The sequence below is a fragment of the Lytechinus pictus genome, chromosome 18, assembly GCF_037042905.1.
Source record: "Lytechinus pictus isolate F3 Inbred chromosome 18, Lp3.0, whole genome shotgun sequence".
Classification (NCBI taxonomy): Eukaryota; Metazoa; Echinodermata; class Echinoidea; order Temnopleuroida; family Toxopneustidae; genus Lytechinus; species Lytechinus pictus.
Genome location: NC_087262.1, coordinates 9,497,232 through 9,516,936, shown reverse-complemented (window position 1 = coordinate 9,516,936; position 19,705 = coordinate 9,497,232). Strand labels below are relative to the sequence as shown.

Genomic DNA, 19,705 nt, shown 5'->3' with positions numbered 1-19,705 from the left:
TTTTACATTGTACATTTTTAACATGCATGAATAAATAAATGAATAAATATATATATATATATATTGTAACGAAACGAAAGGTTTATTTAATGTTCACCATGGTTTCGTACACTGTAAAAAATGGAGTGCTAATTTAGCACTTAAAGTGCTTGTATAGTGACTGCACTACGAGTGCTGAATTTCTAGTTTAAATTTGAACTTAAAAATCAGCACGAAAGAAAGAAAAAGAAGATGATGAACAATAAGAAATCAATTTCACATGAAAGCTTGGTAATCTTTAAGTATTAAGAGTCACACATTTTTTTTTTTTTCACCTTTTAAAATCTTTAACCTTTATATTAATTGAACCAGTTAAATCCCCATTTAGAGAGTGTAGATCCCCGCCTTCATGATTCCAGATTGATGAAGCAATATACAGACACATAGAAGGAATAACTATTAATCAAGTTATAGACATAATATAAATACATAATATACATAGGCCTACACATATACAATTTTTATAATTATTTGTGCCATTATTCAATTATTTTAATGTAATGTTCTTACACCAAGATTTTTTTGGACAACGGAACAACCTTTAACAACCATTTCGACTAGTCTATTTTGAATAGACCCTTAAAATAATAATAATACGTTTATTTCCTGTTTATAACATACTGGTTGCTTAAAAAAAAAATCAGGTTGCATACACTTAGAACAGAAAGTGTAGGAACTAATTTTAGGATGACACCAAAGTCACCAATCTTTATTTTCATTTATTTATTTTGTCTTTGACCTAGACTTACAGTTTTATTCTCTTCCCCATATCTTTAGTCTTAATTCCAGAATAGTAAACTGTTCTTCAGTACAATAACAACATCAAAATACACTGTTATGTTCTACACGTGTGAAAAACATTCATTATTAATTTAATTTTTTTGTTTGTTTCATGCTATTGCACCTGAAAGACATAGTGCCAAACCCCAGGTGCCACATGGAGATATAGGGAGCAAAAAAAAATTTGAAAGTAATAAAGGTTTGGAAAATTCAGGCTCGGTTTTATAGGCATTCCTATTCTCCCAAAATTGCATAAATAGATCATAGAATTTAGAAAATGAATCATTTATTGTGAAAATGCAGTACTTTTTTTATAGTCATTTATAAGTACTACAAGTACTACGGATGAGACTACGTACATGCCACCCCCTGCAGAGCCCCGTGCAGAGCGTAAATCGGCGCTGTTGTTGTTGTTATATTGCGTTCTAAGGCGCGTACCATTCAGATTTCACGGTATTGGTTCCTGCAATATATATCACAAAAGATACGAGATCAAATTAAATGAAACCGATATGAGATCGTCATTTAAAGGACAAGTCCACCCCAACCAAAAGTGGATTTGAATAAAAAGAGAATAATCCAACAAGCACAACACCGAAAATTTCATCAAAATCGGATGGAAAATAAGAAAGTTATGACAAATTTAAGTTTTGCCTAATTTCACAAAATAGTTATATTCACATCCTGGTCGGTATGCAAATGAGGGAACTGATGACATCACACACTCAGTACTTCTTTTGTATTTTATTAGATGAAATATGAAATATTCTAATTTTCTCCTCATTGTCCTGTGAAACAAAGTTTGATTTCGCCCTGAACATGTGGAATTACCATTGTTTAACATTCTATGTTTCAGTCAAGTTGGTCTTTATTGTCAAATCTGTAAAAATTGAAATATTGTATGATTCAAACAATAAAAAACAAAAGAAATAGTGGGTGAGGGACATCATCGATTCTCTCGTTTGCATGGGACTAAATTGTGCATATCACTATTTTGTGAAAAATCAGCGAAACTTTAAAATGTCATAACTTTCTTATTTTACATCCGATTTTGATGAAATTTTCAGCATTATGCTTGTCTGATTTTTCTCTAATGATTCAAATCAACATTTTTCTGAGGTGGACTTGACCTTTAATATCACAAGGTCAAAGGTCATTTGAGGTCAACAAACTTAGTGCATGTTTTTTTCTCCTTGGGTGAAAAATTATTCATCTTGAAAGTCAGCCATTGTTATTTCTCCCCCCCCAAAAAAAAAAAAAGGGGGAGGGGCCATCTCAGAAGTAACTGGACCTGATTTTTCCCAGTGCCTTAGCTGCTGGTGGGATTAGTCTACTGTGCAAACCTACATGTAATCTGCAGGCACAGATCTGATGGAAACTTTGATCAACAAGTGGGTCTCCATGCTAAGATAAGCACACACAAAACTTCCTGAGCAAGAGGGCCTTCAGTACACAAAGCACGAGTAGGCTGCACATTCAGACCCTTAACTTGAATGAAGGCTTTGCACAGTCTAGACTCGTGCAAACACTTCACTCGAAGAAAGTGGTCTGAATATGCAGCCTAAGGCCCCTGACAGTGACTGTACAAAAGATCCTTTTGTTCTACAGAAAGTTGTATTTGTGCTAGTCTTGTGTGAAGACCCACTTGTGGATCAAAGTTTCAATAAAGGGTTGTGCGTGCATAGTACATGTAGGGGGCAATGTTTTATTAACATGTTATTATGTATTGTAAATGGAAGGCAGGTTCTATTTAAAGCCCTTGGGCGGTATTCTGAGGTCATTTTATCTTTAAAATATTCTATTCTATCTCTTAAAATAAAATTGGTATTCTGAGATGACATTTTATCTCTCGGATAAAATTTAAAATTTTATCTTGCGTGTAAATTTTACCTTGCGTATCTATGATGATACGCTACAGAGCAGTGCCTGCGTAGACTTACCAATCGTGTATTTTACCATTGCAACGCGGATGATGTGTTTGCGCCCATGTTACTTTGAAGAAAAAAAATCAACTTAAAAGAGGGTAGGGGCTATTTTATCTCTGCGACATTGATTTCATCAGTATTTCTTGCGATGTTGATTTTATCAGTATTTCTAGGTGAATCAACTCCAAATTTTGACATGAAAATGAAGAAAATTTTATATTTTTTTAGAATAACACCTTAACGTTATTCCTGTACAATCAGGAAGTATTTCATAAGACTTTTCTTGACTAAATATTGTCTTTGAAATTATGCTTAAAAAGATGCGATAGACTTCGAAAAAAAGATGAGAGTATTGTCATTTTTGTTTTAAAAAATCTTTGTAAAGACGCGCAAGCGTATGGTGCAAGCGTATTATGAAGTCAATAAATTGACACAATCTCACTCCTTCGCCACACCTCCTAGCGGAATGGTTTTCCATTGGTTGAGTGATATGAGAATTAAAGGCGCGTTTCTAATTGGATGTTGATTAAAAAATAGGTGTCTTACAGAGATAAAGTGAAGATAAAATTGATCTCAGAATACCAATTCGGAGAGATTTTAAAGGCATTTTATCTCACTGATTTTAACGCAGATAAAATATTCTATTTTATCTGAGATAAAATGGATCTCAGAATACCACCCCTTGACATTAAAAGAAAAATGAAAAATAGTGTAATGCAAGGCTTAATTTTTTCTCTTTTTCATTGATAAGAAGCTCCATCATGTTTACTAGATACACACATGTACATATACATGTATACTGTACAGTGCGTTTCAGAAAAAAGGTAATCCAAATCTAGAGGGCCGATATTTGAATCATATTTAATTTTGTGAAATTTTTCTGCATGGATATGAAAGAAAAACTCATCAGCTTTCCATTGATACGCTATTTGTACCATTTGCACCACAAATTACCGAATTAATTGATGTCGAAGACAACAGGTGCAGGTACCACTTTTTCCAAGTTTTGGTTAAGTGAGTAAAATGTGCGTTTGATAGAATAAAATGTAAAAAAAGTAAATTTTGGAAAGAAGAGTCCATGCATTCCTCTGAAATAATGATTGAAAGGTGAATGTCTTATTCATCCACACCTTCAACATGTATTCTTCTCCTTTGCACACAAAACCGGTAGCATGGAGAAATTAAGGATATCTTGGACAGCTCATCTTACCATTGCCCAGTCATTGCACAAAAAGCATCCACCTCATATCGAATTTGGCCCTGCAAATCATCAAGATCTTGAGGAGGAATTACAAATACCTTGCTTTTAAGTGTCCCAAAGGAAATAATCACAGGGCGCAAGGTCAGTGGATCTTGGTGGCCATTCTACGTCATGGTTGAGGAGTGCTAGTCCTGATGCAGGTACACTCCTCGAACCTGCCTATCAAAATGTTGGTCCAACAACTGGTACGATCTCCTTGTTAATCATTTGCAAGTACAATTGCCCAATTACGCTCCTTTGGAATAAAAAGGTCCAATTAAGATTTTTGCCAGCTCAGGCATCGACGAAAGTATTCACATCAGCATCTGCCCTTTCATCAAGTTTTCAAAAACTTGGAAAAAGTGGTTTTTGCACCTGTTATCTTCAACATCACTTACCAGTAATTCGGTCATGCGTGGCACAAACGGTACAAATAGGGTATCAATGGAAAGCTGATGAGTTTCTCCTTCACATCCATGCAGAATAATTTCACAAAATGAAATATAATTCGAATACCAGCCCTCTAGATTTGGATTACCCTTTCCTGAAATGCACTGTATAATGCAATTAATATATGTACAATTTGATTAATATTTTTTGCCCTTGAAGAATAAGAATAGTTTAAATAAAAATGGAAAGTATAATATTTGAGGATATCAATTTATGATTTTGTATTTTAAAACACAATTTATCACTTTTTAAGAAAAAATGAAAATTCTCAAAAATCCCTGGGAGCTGAAAATTCCCGAAACTTTCCATGGAAATTTTCCAAAATTTCTGGAAAGTTCCCAGCCCTTTGCAACCTTAATAAAGATACTGTTGGAGTAAAGCAAAGAGTTGATTTAGTGATATGATAGTCTAAATAATATACTTGTCATCATAATGAAATATAGAAATCATAAGAGTATGCATACAAAAACAAACAATTTTTGTTTTCCCATTTGAGAAAGCTGAAATACTTTAATATTTTGCTATTCATCTGAAGTTATTCAGAGTTTGGGGCAGAATTTATATTTTTACCTCTATTACAGAGAGCTAATTATCCCCATGCCAAGCGGAGTCGGAGAGGGACATATTAACGCTGCTGTCTGTCCATCCCCAACACTGGTTTCCATTTGATAACTTTAGCCAAGTTTGACAGATTTAAATGAAGTGTGTTATGAAGGTACATGGTATAAAAATACAGCCCATTAGCAATTTAGGACTGTCGATTTAAAGGTCAAGTCCACCTCGGAAAAATATTGATTTTAATCAATAGAGAAAAATCAGAGAAGCATAATGCTGAAAATGTCATCCAAATCGGATGAAAACTAAGAAAGTTATGACATTTTAAAGTTTCGCTTATTTTTTACAAAACAGTTGTATGCACAATTTAGTCACAGGCAAATGAGAGTATCGATGATGTCCCTCATTCACTATTTCTTTTGTTTTTCATTGTATGAATCATACAATATTTCAATTTTTACAGATTTGACAATAAGGACCAACTCGACTGAATCATAAAATTTAAAACAATGGTATTTCCACATATTCAAGGCAAAAAACACTTTGTTTCATAGGACAATGAGAAGAAAATTAGAATATTTCATATTTCATATCATAAAATACAAAAGAAATAGTGAGTGAGTGATGTCATCAGCTCCCTCATTTGCATAATAACTAGGATGTTCATATAACTATTTTGTAAAATTAAAGCGAAACTTAAAAATGTCATAACTTTCCTATTTTACATCCGATTTTGATGAAATTTTCAGTGTTGTGCTTATTAGATTTTTCTCTTTTTTTTTCAAATCAACTTTTTTGAGATGGACTTGTCCTTTAAGGTAAAAAGTTATACCCTCTTTATATGAAAATAGGTGGGTTCCCCTTGATAAGTATAGTAATATTTGGTGGATTTCAATGTAATAATAAAGCCTAGAAACAAGTTCAGAATACATACATGTACCTGTATGTAAATGACAGGTCAAAGACCAAGACCATGAAATGTGACATGTACGTTTCTGTTTCATAACTATAATGTTCAATGAATTTCAATGAAATTTGGTATGAAGATCACGCTATCAAAATACAGCCTCAGTTTAATTAAAGAGTATTTAGGTCAAATTTCAAAGCTCATTAAATATGTGATAATGATAAAGGCTGATTATGTACAATTATGTATCTAAAAATGTGGTTACCATTCAATGACTTTCATGTCAGACAAGTTTAAATAAATTTGGTATGGGCAATTTCAACAGTTTATAGAGAGCAATTGCAGTACTCACTTGTGCTGATAAGAATTTGAATATAACTCTGTGTAATATACAGCCAAACTGACTAATTAATCATACTCGCATAGCCCTTTTTGAGGAAATGTCACAATCAACTCATTTCTCTCTAACAGATTTGACGTACAGTGAACCCTGAAATGATCTGAAGTAATCATATACAATGTACATAAAATGTATATCATCCCAATTTGGACTTATAAAACTATAAAGCACATGTTTACCTTTGGACAGGCTGGAAAATCCTCACCTTTACTCTGTGGAACAGCTTGCATATATACATTTGCACTAAATGTTTGAAATTGTGCAAAAGATTGCTGAGTCAGTTCTGAGTATAATGCATTCACCTTCAATATAAATGGTAGGGAAGGGAAGAATGTCACAAAGATAAGATAGATCAAGATCAATGGACGTAATAGCATGATAATCAAAAGAGAACTAAAGAACATGTGGTCTTTACACGGATTTTCAAAGTACGCAAATATTACAACAATTTTAAACCAGGAATTAGCAATTTGTCAGAAATGTTAGTGCAGTTAGATAAAACAGCTAGAAATAAGGAATTATATAGGCAATCATGACATGTATTCCAACTGCAATGCAAAATATGATGACTGAAAATGCACTTACAAATGTAAATTTGCTCCATATCATTTTTTAAAACATAAAGAGTAGTTACATGTATCTAACATATGTGCAATCTTCCTGTATAAACAACCACCCAATAAAAAATTTATTATTGAGCATTACCAAATGTGATATACATTAGCACTGCCATTAAAGGTATAAAAAAAAACATTTCTCTTTCTTTATCATGGTATTATAAATTGTACTAACAGTGGTTTTAAAAAACTTGAAAAACAATTCAACTTGTTTCAAGCTGTTAATCTCTACCTTTATGGACAAATTTTTGTTTGTGGAATAAAATTTTGTAAACTGAAAACAACTACCGTACATGTACAGCAATCTGTGTGCAGCTGATGGGTATGCCTCCACCCTCCCAGTCACCTTTGACATTTTACCTCCAAAATCTATCGTAAGTTCGTAACTTCATAAAAACGTACTTGGGTGTGTTATGATTACCACAACCAGCTGATGGTATTTTCTGGCAGTAATGAGATCAAATCAGAGATGAGGCCTCATGCCCTTTAATCTTGTAACTTACAAATCTTATCATAGTTCAGTGGTGCCTTATGATTATGAATTCGGGTATCACGGTAACAAGACAAATCAGTCATGCTATAGGCCTGTATCCTTTGCCCCGTCAACTCCAAACTCAAAACAGTTCATTGCTGCCTCATAGCACACTTGGTCCTAGTTACATCAGAATATGAGCTGTTCTTAATAAGTTCCTGCATTAATGGATGGATGGGAACACAGGAAGCATGATGACATGGAGGCATACATGTAACAATGGTTATAACCGTACCAACAAAAAACACACCTCTTTTTCTTTTAGGTTGTTCTGGAGCCCAATAACCTGGCTAGCTGCTTTTAAAGAGACATGAGCCTCCATTCTCAGGAAGTAAATAAGCTTCATGAGTTCCATCGACACAGCCCTCTTTGGTTTGGGTTGGGTTGGCCACAGATGATACCTAAGAATGCCTGCAGCTTCAGGTTCACAACGACATAACTGGAACAGCACTGTGTGTAGTCTCCCTGAACGCAAAATGAAGACAACCCACAAATAGTTAATATAGCCATTCTCATCTCATAGTTGTGTTAGTATATCTACATACGTATAAACAAAAGTGTAATTATCGAATAGTGTGTCACTAAGCAGAATAAACAAGTGGAACACCTCTGGCAGTCTCGCCTGCATTACGCAATTCGATTAAAGCAACAGTGCTGACTTTGAAAAGAGTTATTGAATAATTATTCACAAAAGTACACATTCAAATGATAATAAAATACCATGTCCACTGACTCAAAATTACTTTTGACCATAATCCTTTGACCTAAAACATGTACAAAACAATCATTCATACTTGATTACCCTTATGTTTACGTTTCATGAACTAGATCGATAAACTTTTAAAGTTATGATGACAATTCCTCTTTCAATGCAAAGTTTGTTGGCCCTAAATTACCTTTGACCTCGGTCATGTGAACTGAAACTCGCACCGGATCTTCAGCGATACTTGATTGCTCTTATTTCCAAGTTCCATAAACCAGATCCATGAGGTTATGACGACAAATCCCCAAATACATGTACCTCAACATGGCAAAAGTTCATTGACCCTAAGTGACCTTTGTCATGAGACCTGAAACTCGGGCAGGATCTTCATTGATACAACACTACCCTTCTGTCTAAGTTTCGTGAGCTAGGTCCATATACTTTCTAAGTTATGAAATTTCAAAAACTGAACCTTGGTTAAGATTTCAATATTGATTCCTGCAACATGGTCTAAGTTCATTGACTCTAAATGACCTTTGACCTTATTCATGTAACCTGAAACTTGGGCAGGATATTCAGACCCTCATGTCCAAGTTTCATGATCTAGGTCCATTTAATTTCTAAGTTATGATGATATTTCAAAAACTTAATCTTGGTTAAGATTTCAATGTTGACGCTGCCGACCCTGCTGTCGGAAAAGCGGTGCCTATAGTCTCGCTATGCTACAGCTATGCAGGCAAGACAAAAACTTGGTGGCATACCATAACTTTTGCCATTCTAAACAAACAAATTTCTGCTATAGAATGAATAATATATAAAATTCAAAAGATGCTTTTTGTTCTACACACCTGACATTTGAAAGGTTATAAGACTTATAGTGAATCATCAGCTCTACGATACACTCATAGATTCAGGACAAATCACTGAATCAAAAGTTCTCTTATGAAAAAAAACATGAATAAAACATACCTTTTGTTTGTCACTCACCAGTGAATGTAATTTGGGCATCACTGAAGTAACCAAGCCATTTGGTTTAATTTATTTTGGTGATTTGGTCATTCATGTTCTATTCTAATTATAATCTATGGTTTTTTTGTTGAACACACCACCTAGCAACTGTAATAAGGAGAGAACTGCCATGGAAAAATTGTACTGGTAACTGGTAGACTGGTAAGCTTTTCATAAATTCAATTAAAAAATCTTACTGTCACTTTAATTATTGACAAAATTAGTTATTATTTCGACAGAGAGGGCATTCAAGCATTTAACACACAGACCTTTAGCATCAAATACCTCCAGAGTCTTCAAATAGGTTGTTGGGCAACTGTGGTCTCTACGAAAACATCTCATCTCCTCATCTGGATATAGCAATCCCTGCAAAATTTACATGTACAAGAATTACTATAAAAATGGTAATAACCATCTACAATAATAAACATTTCATGATGAAAGACATAACTCAACGCATAATTAGTAGGAAAACAAATGAACAAATGTTTGGCATAATTGAGTAACATTCAAATTTATGTTTATTTTAATGTTAAAGCAATAGGCCTACCTTCAAGCTTTCAACAACAAAAATCACTTTTTGTGGCTTCAGAACAGTGTTGTACACGTACAGTACTATACAAAATTTTGATAAAAGAAATCATCCCTGAAACTCACAAGGTGAATTGGAAGCAACAGACAAACAACAATAAAATATTTATAAATTAAGGAGAGAAAGAAAGCATATAAACCAAAAGATTGCAAAATCTTCATCAATAGCAAGCATGTGGAATATATGTAATAAAACTTTAATTCTGAAATGATTGAATAAATATGATCATGGCCATGGGTGTACCAATTTAGTTTGCTAATCACTGCCACTTTCATTTGACACATGTATGCATTTCTCCATTTCTTTAGAAACCCTAGAAACCCTTCAGAAACTTCTGCAGACAGTGATCTACCCCACTTCAGCTGCATCCGAAAAAGTTCATGTCAGGTTTTTTTTAGTTCTGATAAATAAGCCCCAATGTGCTCGCATAACTGTCACCAGATTAAGCAGCACAATTTAATGGTTTTTAAAGGATATATCTGAATTTTGAAACATGTGCCTACATGTACATGATTTCAAAAATAAAAGGGACATATCTGTAAATATTTTGATTACGCGGTATATAAAAGCTCCTAGAAACAGACAATGGGCCGTATGCATAAAAACAAGCAATTGCTTGTGCTAGCCTTTTGCTTGAATCGGTATGCACACAAACAAGCAATTGCTCATAAGCAAAAGCTTTTGCTTACAAGCACAGACAATTGCTTACTACTCGTAAGCAAATGCTTACCAAACAAGCAATTGCTTAAAACCGTATGCATAAAACAAACCTTTTACTTGTCTTGATAAGCAATTGCTTGCGTTTTTTCAAGCACCTCCAGACCAGCTTGAGCTCTTGCTTACTCATGGCATTCTCGTTTAAGGGTTAAATTTTCATACCGTTTCAAGCTCCATATTCCAGAGGTTATGTTGTGATTTCATATCTAATCAAATTCCTGTTATTTTAGACTTTTTACGGCAATTTTTGTCCATCGATCTACACAGAAACCCCCCTGATGCTCTGCGCTGTTTTCCCCCTATTTGCGTAATAAAAAACACTTCTGCCAGGTCGGGAACGAAGCGTCGTTGTCCTACTGTGCGATGTTCGCACAACCGTAACGATCCTTTGTCCAACACATAAGCAATTGCTTAGGCAGTGCAAGCAAAAGGTTTCAGCACAAGCAAAAGCTTGTGCATACGAATTTAAGCAATTGCTTGAACTTGCCCTTTTGCTTGACCAGCTCTTGCTTTTGCTTAAAGCATTTGCTTATAAGCAATTGCTTGTCTTTATGCATACGGCCCAATGGGCAAAGGATCGTTACGGTTGTGCGAACATCGCACAGTAGGACAACAACGCTTCGTGCCCGACCTGGCAGCATTATTTTTTTATTACGCAAATAGGGGGAAAACAGCGCAGAGCATCAGGGGGGTTTCGGTGTAGATCGATGGACAAAAATTGCCGTAAAAAGTCTAAAATAACAGGAATTTGATTAGATATGAAATCACAACATAACCTCTGGAATATGGAGCTTGAAACGGTATGAAAATTTAATCCTTAAACGAGAATGCCCTGAGTAAGCAAGAGCTCAAGCTGGTCCGGAGGTGCTTGAAAAAACGCAAGCAATTGCTTATCAAGACAAGTAAAAGGTTTGTTTTATGCATACGGTTTTAAGCAATTGCTTGTTTGGTAAGCATTTGCTTACGAGTAGTAAGCAATTGTTTGTGCTTGTAAGCAAAAGCTTTTGCTTATAAGCAATTGCTTGTTTGTGTGCATACCGATTCAAGCAAAAGGCTAGCACAAGCAATTGCTTTTTTTTATGCATACAGCCCAATGACTGTGCATACCTTCTTCCAAATCATTGGCCTGTGTAAAAGAGATCGATGAAAGTTTGAAGAGCATCCAACACAGAAGTGTGCATATGGCCCACAGTCTTTGCAAGTAACAGAAGCAACCTCTTCTTCACAGAAATCACATTTGGCATCAGGTGGTAATGCATGTCCTTCTACAAAGGATCTCTGCAAATGAGGTTGCAGGTCCCTCCACTCCTCGAATGTCTTTTCTTTTCTTTGATGGTAGGTACTGCTACCAACATCTGCCGGTGGATCTAGACAAGTAGGTTCTGCTTGCTGCAGGACTAAAGGCTCTCTAATCTGTGACGTGGATGGAAACTCCTCTTGGGGTCCAGGACCAGACTGTGAAAGCATGTCCTTTAGTTTGACTGTTTCCACAGTCAAACAACCTGCTACTAGAGTCCTTTTCTTGAGAACTATCTTTTTTCTGTTTCGTCGTGGCATCTGAAAGGGTATAACATGATTGAATTAAAGACGCTACATAACACTGTGGAAGACCTGTTTTAAAAAAACAAATAACCGGCCATGACAAACTGGACATAGATGAACAGAAGATCCTGCGTCCAGAACTGAACCTTATGTACATATGTATGTTAACCAAATCCCACTCATTGTCAAACATATTAAACAATTTCCATATTAGATTGAGCCCTATTATGTTTAACTGTGCCTAGCCTTAGACATTTGGAGTTAAATATATGAATAAATATCTATAGGCCCACATCATGTACGTCCACCCATAATATTATGACATGGTGAGAGTGACTTTGCAGAGGTTCAGTGTGGAAAGATTGGAATTTGCGTGGGTGTGTTGTCTCTATGACTTCATCAGAGAGCAGTACTTGAAAAGTGGCGGTAGTCCTAACACTACAGTTAGGCCTATTCTTGTTTATAAACTGCCAATTGTACTTGGCCTATAAAAACCTGGCTGCTGACTCATCTACCTAGGCCTAGAGCTTCTTATAAAACCTAGAGCTAACCAGGCCTAGACCTATATCATATTAAATCTTTAATCATAATCTAAAAATCATTAGGGCTCAGAGAAATTTAGTGTAAAAATGAAACAACAAATTTTGTCGCATGAAAATAAACATTTTGTGCCAGGTTTTACTAGATTCCAGATCAAAAGTTTCACCTTTAGGCCTAGATCTAGGGTCTATAGCTTTTTTATAGCTACATGTAATTATAAGATCTTTTCAAAAATCCAGACACATGACCTGAAAGAATGAATTTTCTTCTTTATAAAGATACCAAAAAAGACATAAATTTGGTCAATATGGATCAATGGTAGAATAAAATGAGGTGTTTTTGTCCGCACCGAGCTCATTAAAATTGCAAAAACCCTAAGCTCTAGAATCTAGGCCTAGATTATCACTTGGATAAAAGAAGCTCCTTATTGCGGGTTTCCCGACTGACTAAGGCCCATAGCCCGATTGTTAGTTATGGCTAGCTGGCTTGCCTTAACTCGAGCCCCACTTATTCAGTGAACAAGGTTAGTAATTTCAACATTGTTCTCTGTTCTAAACTTTGCCAATGACCACCAATGAAAATGTCAATGTCCAATTCTGACTTATTTTATCTTTTTCTTTGGGACAAATGCTTGATTTTTTGACACTGTCAGTTTCCATTACACTTTACAGATACATGTATTCATCACATAACTTGGCCGCTCTTCTTAGGTCTAGCTTACATGTAGTTAGATCAACTGAGAGATTGAAGAATGAAAATTTTCTTGAAATTTTACACTCATTACTATGTTAATATGACTTTCCACCAATAAGTGCTCCTCGTCGAGCCAGTGATTCTTTTCTTAGACTTTAGACCTACCCGGGGGGGGGGGGGGGGCACTCACATATATTGGTGGTACGGGGACGTGCTGCTTTGATGACCCCCTTTTCAGTTCTCTAGAGACTGCGAATGACAAAAGTTCAGAAGCCGCCCAGCCCCACTTGCAAGACCCCCGTTAAGAGACATCTCAGTTCCCCAGCCCTGCCAAAATTGTCAAGCGCGAGCATGCACTGCATGCGAGAAATATAAGTACGGGCTTCGCAACTCCTTACTAGACTAGTAACTTTATAGTAAGGAGACCCCAAGATTTTTCTATCTCATCAACCACTTCATTAAACTGTCTGGTTTTTCAGATCTTTAATGTGCAAAATATAAATCTACCAAATTTAATAGTAATCCATGAATCGGTTTTTGACTAATAATCGAACAAAATTCAGCCAAATGCTCCCAATAGGCTCTGTAGTATAATTTGTTACAACACACACACAGAGCTCTGAAACACATGACCACACACAGAGTGCAGATATTTTGTAGACAGTTTTGCATTGGGCTTTCTGGAGTAGTGGGGGGAGGGTATTTTGAAATCAATTTTAACACTTGATCCTGAACTTAAAGGTGAAAAATTAGTATTTCAATTGGATTTGCCAATATCAAAACTACAAAAACCTGCTAGTTTACACAAATATGGTACATTTATTCACAAGATACAAGACTTTGAAGTTCTTTTTTAATGCCACATCAAAATTATGGTAGGCCCTAGGGCTAGGCCAATAACCAGATGTAAAAGTAGATCTACATCATTAGGCTGTATTTGGAGCATTTTTTTCTCTTCAAATTTAATTGATCAATACCAAAATATTCAAATTTGGATAACGGGATCATATGTCAGAAATGCGTTGAACTTTGATTTTTCCCTCAAAAACCATGACCATTTTTGGCTGGGTGAATGCGGTGAAAAGGGCGAAATGTTAAGCTCTGTGTGCAGTCGATCTAACTTGTTAGTCACCCTACTGGCCTACTACTACATGATGAGTAGCAAATATAGTAGACAGTTGGTAGCCGTTTGTTTCGAGGAGTTTTTTAACATTTATTCCAATTTCTCCTCGTAAACAGATGGCTCGCGATCGTGCAGCCACCATTATGGGCTTAACAAAGCAAAATCCCCCAGACCGTCTAATGAAGATGTCCAGAGCTCCATTACTTCCAACATTAACAACTGAGTTACACATGACCGACCAGGAAGAAACCCATTCTTGATGCTTGTCGAGAAGATCGAATTTTCTCAGAGCGGACGCAAAAGGTAACAAAATTCTGTGATGTTTTACCAATATTTTCACAATTTGAGACCTTACCTTCAAGAAAATACTGAGTAATTTTGGGTCGCTTTTTCTGTTGGTGATATCTGTTTTTCAAGATTAATTAGGGGGCCTATATATAAAGTCAGAACTCAGATATTCGACCGTGCGCAAAATTTGGTAACGCGCGAATTAAGGTCACACCATAATTTATTTTTTCCCCTTTTAAATTTATTTGGAGTGTTATTGCGACCCCATTCTACCCCATTTTGGAGAGTATGGGTCCGTATTCTGAAGTCGGGTTTAATTTAAACTCTGGTTTTAAGTTACGGTTTAACTATGGAAAGCCAGTTGTTACATAAATCTCTAACAGTAGAGGTTCAATGTATCGGCTAATTTGACTCCCAAAAAATTATTAACTGCCCGGGAAGGATAAGTATGACAGTTGTCTTCACCAATAAAGAATTAGTAAAGAGCATAGTAAACATTAGACAGGAATAACCGTCGTTTCTGGGGATTTATTCAACAATTTCTGACATTTTACTGTAATCCCCATTAACCGACGGTAGGGTGTACGTGTGGGCTCGCATATGTATGGTGAGTGGAGCCAACGTAGTTCAGCGGAACAACCAAAATACAGAGACTGAAGCTTTTGGTCTAAGTAAACATGAGAAGCAATCACTGTAAACAAATTTTGAAACGTTTTGCTTCCCATAATTTTAGGACAGAGTTAGACCATGGTCTAAGTTAAACCCGACTTCAGAATACGGGCCTATATGTCTGCCTAGTAAGTACCGTAGTACTACTACTAGTAGTATTAAAAACTATTAAGTATTACTAGGCCTACACGGACAAGTCCTGCCCTGGGCTCCGACCCGCCAAGCAGGCCGGGAGCTCCGGCGCCGGAGCTCCCTGCCCTGGGGCTGGGCCTGGGCCGGGTAATACCATTTTTCATGGATAGTAAGTGACTTACCTTGCATGAGTTATTCACTTGGCCCACTTGACTTGAGTTGGAGTAGACCTATAGTAACTTCGTCTGATCTTGTATCCTGCGGATCTGAAAATGTATATAACTTAACTTGAACTTGAATTAACCGCGCGCGTCCACGTGACCACTGTCATGCATGCACCCGGTACCGTACCCTGGCGCTGGCCATGCCTGGCGCGCGCTGGCGCTGGCCTGCACCGGTGTCATAGGCGAACTGGACCGGGCAGCCGATCGGGGCTAGAGGAACCAATCTGCGGCTCTTTTATCCGCCGATTTGTTCCGAATTTTGTTGTGTGATGCGATCGTCATAGCCGATTTGTTCCGACCAGGCAATTTGTTCCTATACGCCGTTCATGCAACTTTGACACCCCTTCAGCAAAAATGTGAAATTCCAGTAGTCCTTTTCAACCAATTAGCTCCTCCAAATCAACCACACCCACAGAACAGTTGCCGATTCGAGAACCATATTTTGGGACCTATATAGAGATGTATATTTGTTTTGGAAATAATTTACCGGTATGCATTATCCACAAAACCATATTCACACTGAGTGCTCCCTTTGTACGCCTGTGCTATTCGGGGTGTGAACTTCGATTTTGTATAGATCTATATAGGCCTACTTCATTACTCAAGTAAGAAACCGGGGCAAGAAATAGGATGGGATGGCGACTGGTGTGCTGAGGGTGGGTGGGGGTAAAGGCACTGCTGCGCGCTCACCAAACCCCCAAAGTAAGTAGAAAAGAAAAAATATAAATCAATAAAAGAACTAAAAGCTTCAAAGTCAAACAAGGCTGCCAAAAACACATGGAACTCTCATGCAGTGACACCTCATTGAGACAAACACATGCAAATATTTTTTTTCTTCATTTTTTGGAGGGGGGGGGGGGGCTTTCGGGGCTAAGGGCCCCCGGGTAGTCCAACAAGGAAAGGGAAATAGATGAAAATAAAAGGGAGAGAAAAAAGGGAGATACGAAGAAGAGATCGCAAAAAATGGGGGAAAGTAAAAAAGAGAAAAGGGGGGGAAATAAGAGGGAATTAAGGGGGGAAGGAAAAAAGAAAGGGGACATGGGGGAGATTAAAAAAGGTTATATAAGAGCATGGGCGGCAATTTGATGTTTGGCCTGGGGCGCATTCATGTTTCACATGGGAGGGGGGACAAATTGACGTTAAATTTCTTAGGGGGCATCACATTGACCTGTATAAATGAGAGGCCGCCAAATTGACCTTCAATTCGTGGGGGGGGGGGCTTTGGTGCTGACATAAGCAAACACACACACAGGTGTATATATATTTTATTTATGACGACTCAAAACTGGTCGTAGCTTCTTATGATCATCAATGCTTGGCGCATTAAGAGATACTAAGCTACAGTTATGTATTGTCATTTTTTTCACTGATCATTGAAATATATATGGGCCCGACGTTCTGCATGTCCGCGGGTCATTTCTTAAGCTATATATTTCACCAAAAGTATACATATGAAGAAAAAGGAGAATAATATAATCAGGGGCGGCGGAGCAAATTTGAAAGTGGGAGGGGCACGGGGAAAAGGGGGGCACTCCCTCTTTTGAAAAGTGAACTTAAAACAAAGAACAATTTTAAGAGAAAATAGTCTACTATCTACCCCAGTGGCGTAATGAGGCAAAAGTTTTGAGGTGGGCAGACTTGGTGTACGAGGGAATTTTTTTTAAGCTGCGAGCGAGCAAAATGTTGACATATTTTAATAAAAAATATAATTTGTGATATATAGATTTTGACACAATTTGAAGAGAACAATATATGTCAAAAGGGTATTGTGTGTAAACAGATAACCCCCATGGCTACGGCCGGTAGTGCGAGATGTCCTCGCATTATAGATTAAAAAAAAATCACGGTCCATGTTTACAATATAGCCTTTGAAGTGCCATCGACTTGACGACTTGGTGAGATACTTTAGTCTTGCCATGTTGACATAATAACCTTATTGTGTCGACATGGCGAGATACGTTATCTCGCCAAGTCGTCAAGTGTCGATGGCACTTTAAAGGCTCCGTAACAATCAAAGTAAAATGTTGTTTAAAAACTAGCTCCTACTCCAAAAAAAGAGAAGTGGTACGGTACCGTGTGTCAACTGTCCAGCGCTGCAATATACGCACGTCGCGTGCGCAAAAAAAAGTGTAGCCTATATTGGTACCGTACGAGGCTGAAATACCTCATATCTAGACCAACATTTTTTTTTTTAGACAGAATTATAGAAATAATCTGCTCTGCAATGATATTAAAATTACATGAATAATTACACAAATATATATACATGTATATATCGAAATATTTGATCAAAACAAATATTTAAAGAATATATTTATTACCTTTAAACAGAATTATAGAAATCATTATTTCTAAGAAATTAAAATCACATTAAAAATTACACGAAGATATATTTTGAAACATTTATCAAAGTAAATAATCATAATATCTACCTTAGAAAGATTTGATAAATGTGGAACCAAACGGCGGCTCTCCTATCGTTTCGGCAAAAATTTGAACCAGTCATTTGGATCTGGCGGGCCCGATCGACTAGCCATTTTGTACTGGCGGTACTAATCAGCTAGCCGTTTTGGACCGCCGGTACCCGGGCCAGTTCGCTATGACACCGGCGCGGCCGTGGACGTCCAAAATGTTGTGGCCTCATGCATACATCAGGGGCCGCGGAACCGGGGGGGGGGGGGGGCTAGAGGGGCTTCAGCCCCCCACTTTTTTCCAAAACCGTGTACAAAAACGTAAAAATGACCATATGATTGTGATTTTTAGCATGGTCAGCCCCCCCCCCCCCCCCACTTTGAAAACCGTTCCGCGGCCCCTGTAGGCCTATACATGTAGTCTACAGAAATAGATCCATACCGGTAATTGAATTTACAATGTGTGTACACCGTCTACGCCTTATTAGGATCATGATTGTCAGGCTTTCTTGAAATGGTGGGGGGGGGGGGTAATTCTTGCAGTATGTGATTGTGCTGATTTTCGTTTTGGTTTGTTTTGTTGTTTCGTGCATGTACTAGGACATGGTCGGAAAAGCAGAAGTAGGGCCTACTGACTATAGAGGAGTGAAAATACTGAATTTACCGAGATACTGAAAATACTGAGATTACTGAGAATACTGAAAAATACTGAGATGAGTGAGGATGCTGAAAGTACTGAATTACTGAGATTCTGAAATACTGAAATTACGGAGATACTGATTACTGGAATGACTGAATAATGGAGATACGGAATTACTGAGAAGGAGCAAAGAGTCATGCAGTTCTAAGTGAAAATTAAAGACGGACTTTACACCAACTGGTTGTATATTGTAGCCCAAACGAACCAGCTCGTCGAGAAATATATAAATGTGTGACGTTATACACATGTCTATCTGACGGTCAGTCGGATCGGGGTCGCCCTAGCCACTAACCCGTCTCTGTGGTCTAGTGGTTAAGGCACCGGCGTTCAAAGCTGGGGGCTCGGGTTCGATTCCCGGCAGAGACATTTTTTCGGCATCACCAATTTTTCCAAAAGGGTAGATAGCTCAGGGGAACCTTGATTTAAGCTACGCCTACCATGATCTTCATCCATTTCTTTACAATATTTAAATAAAAGAGTTGCCAAAGCTGTTGTACATGTATAACTTCACACATTATTTTGTATACTTTCTCCCGTACGTGTACTGTATCAAAGCAATAGCTTTGATCCAGCTGAGGCATGGCGGCTTGTCATTGTTCAAAACCCACCTTGCACCCGACAAAGGAAATTATAATTGGTATAGTGTCGAAAATCTGTCTATCTGACGGTCAGTCGGATCGGGGTCACCCTATAGCCACTAACCCGTCTCTGTGGTCTAGTGGTTAAGGCACCGGCGTTCAAAGCTGGGGGCCCGGGTTCGATTCCCGGCAGAGACATTTTTTCGGCATCACCAATTTTTCCAAAAGGGTAGATAGCTCTGGGGAACCTTGATTTAAGCTACGCCTACCATTGTTCTCTTCATCCATTTCTTTACAATATATACATATATATATATCGAGTGCATTTGTAATGTTGATT

At 37.2% G+C, this 19,705-nt stretch overlaps 1 protein-coding gene across 2 annotated transcripts; it reads right to left on the bottom strand.

Moving 5' to 3' along the window:
* Positions 1-50: 50 nt before the first annotated feature.
* LOC129281391 (uncharacterized) lies at positions 51-15,860 on the bottom strand. Of its 2 annotated transcripts, none has more exons than XM_054917334.2 (6): positions 15,635-15,860; positions 11,573-12,022; positions 9,426-9,522; positions 7,696-7,910; positions 6,476-6,598; positions 51-1,282 (listed from the first exon to the last, which is right to left on the bottom strand). In XM_054917334.2, exons 2-6 carry the CDS (start codon positions 12,020-12,022, stop codon positions 1,268-1,270), a joined length of 900 nt encoding a protein of 299 aa, XP_054773309.2. In that variant the 5' UTR covers positions 15,635-15,860; the 3' UTR covers positions 51-1,267. The 2 variants fall into 2 exon arrangements, with proteins under 2 accessions (XP_054773309.2, XP_063969145.1); XM_064113075.1 differs by having other exon boundaries at positions 6,502-6,598; positions 15,635-15,857.
* Between the last annotated feature and the right edge of the window lie 3,845 nt (positions 15,861-19,705).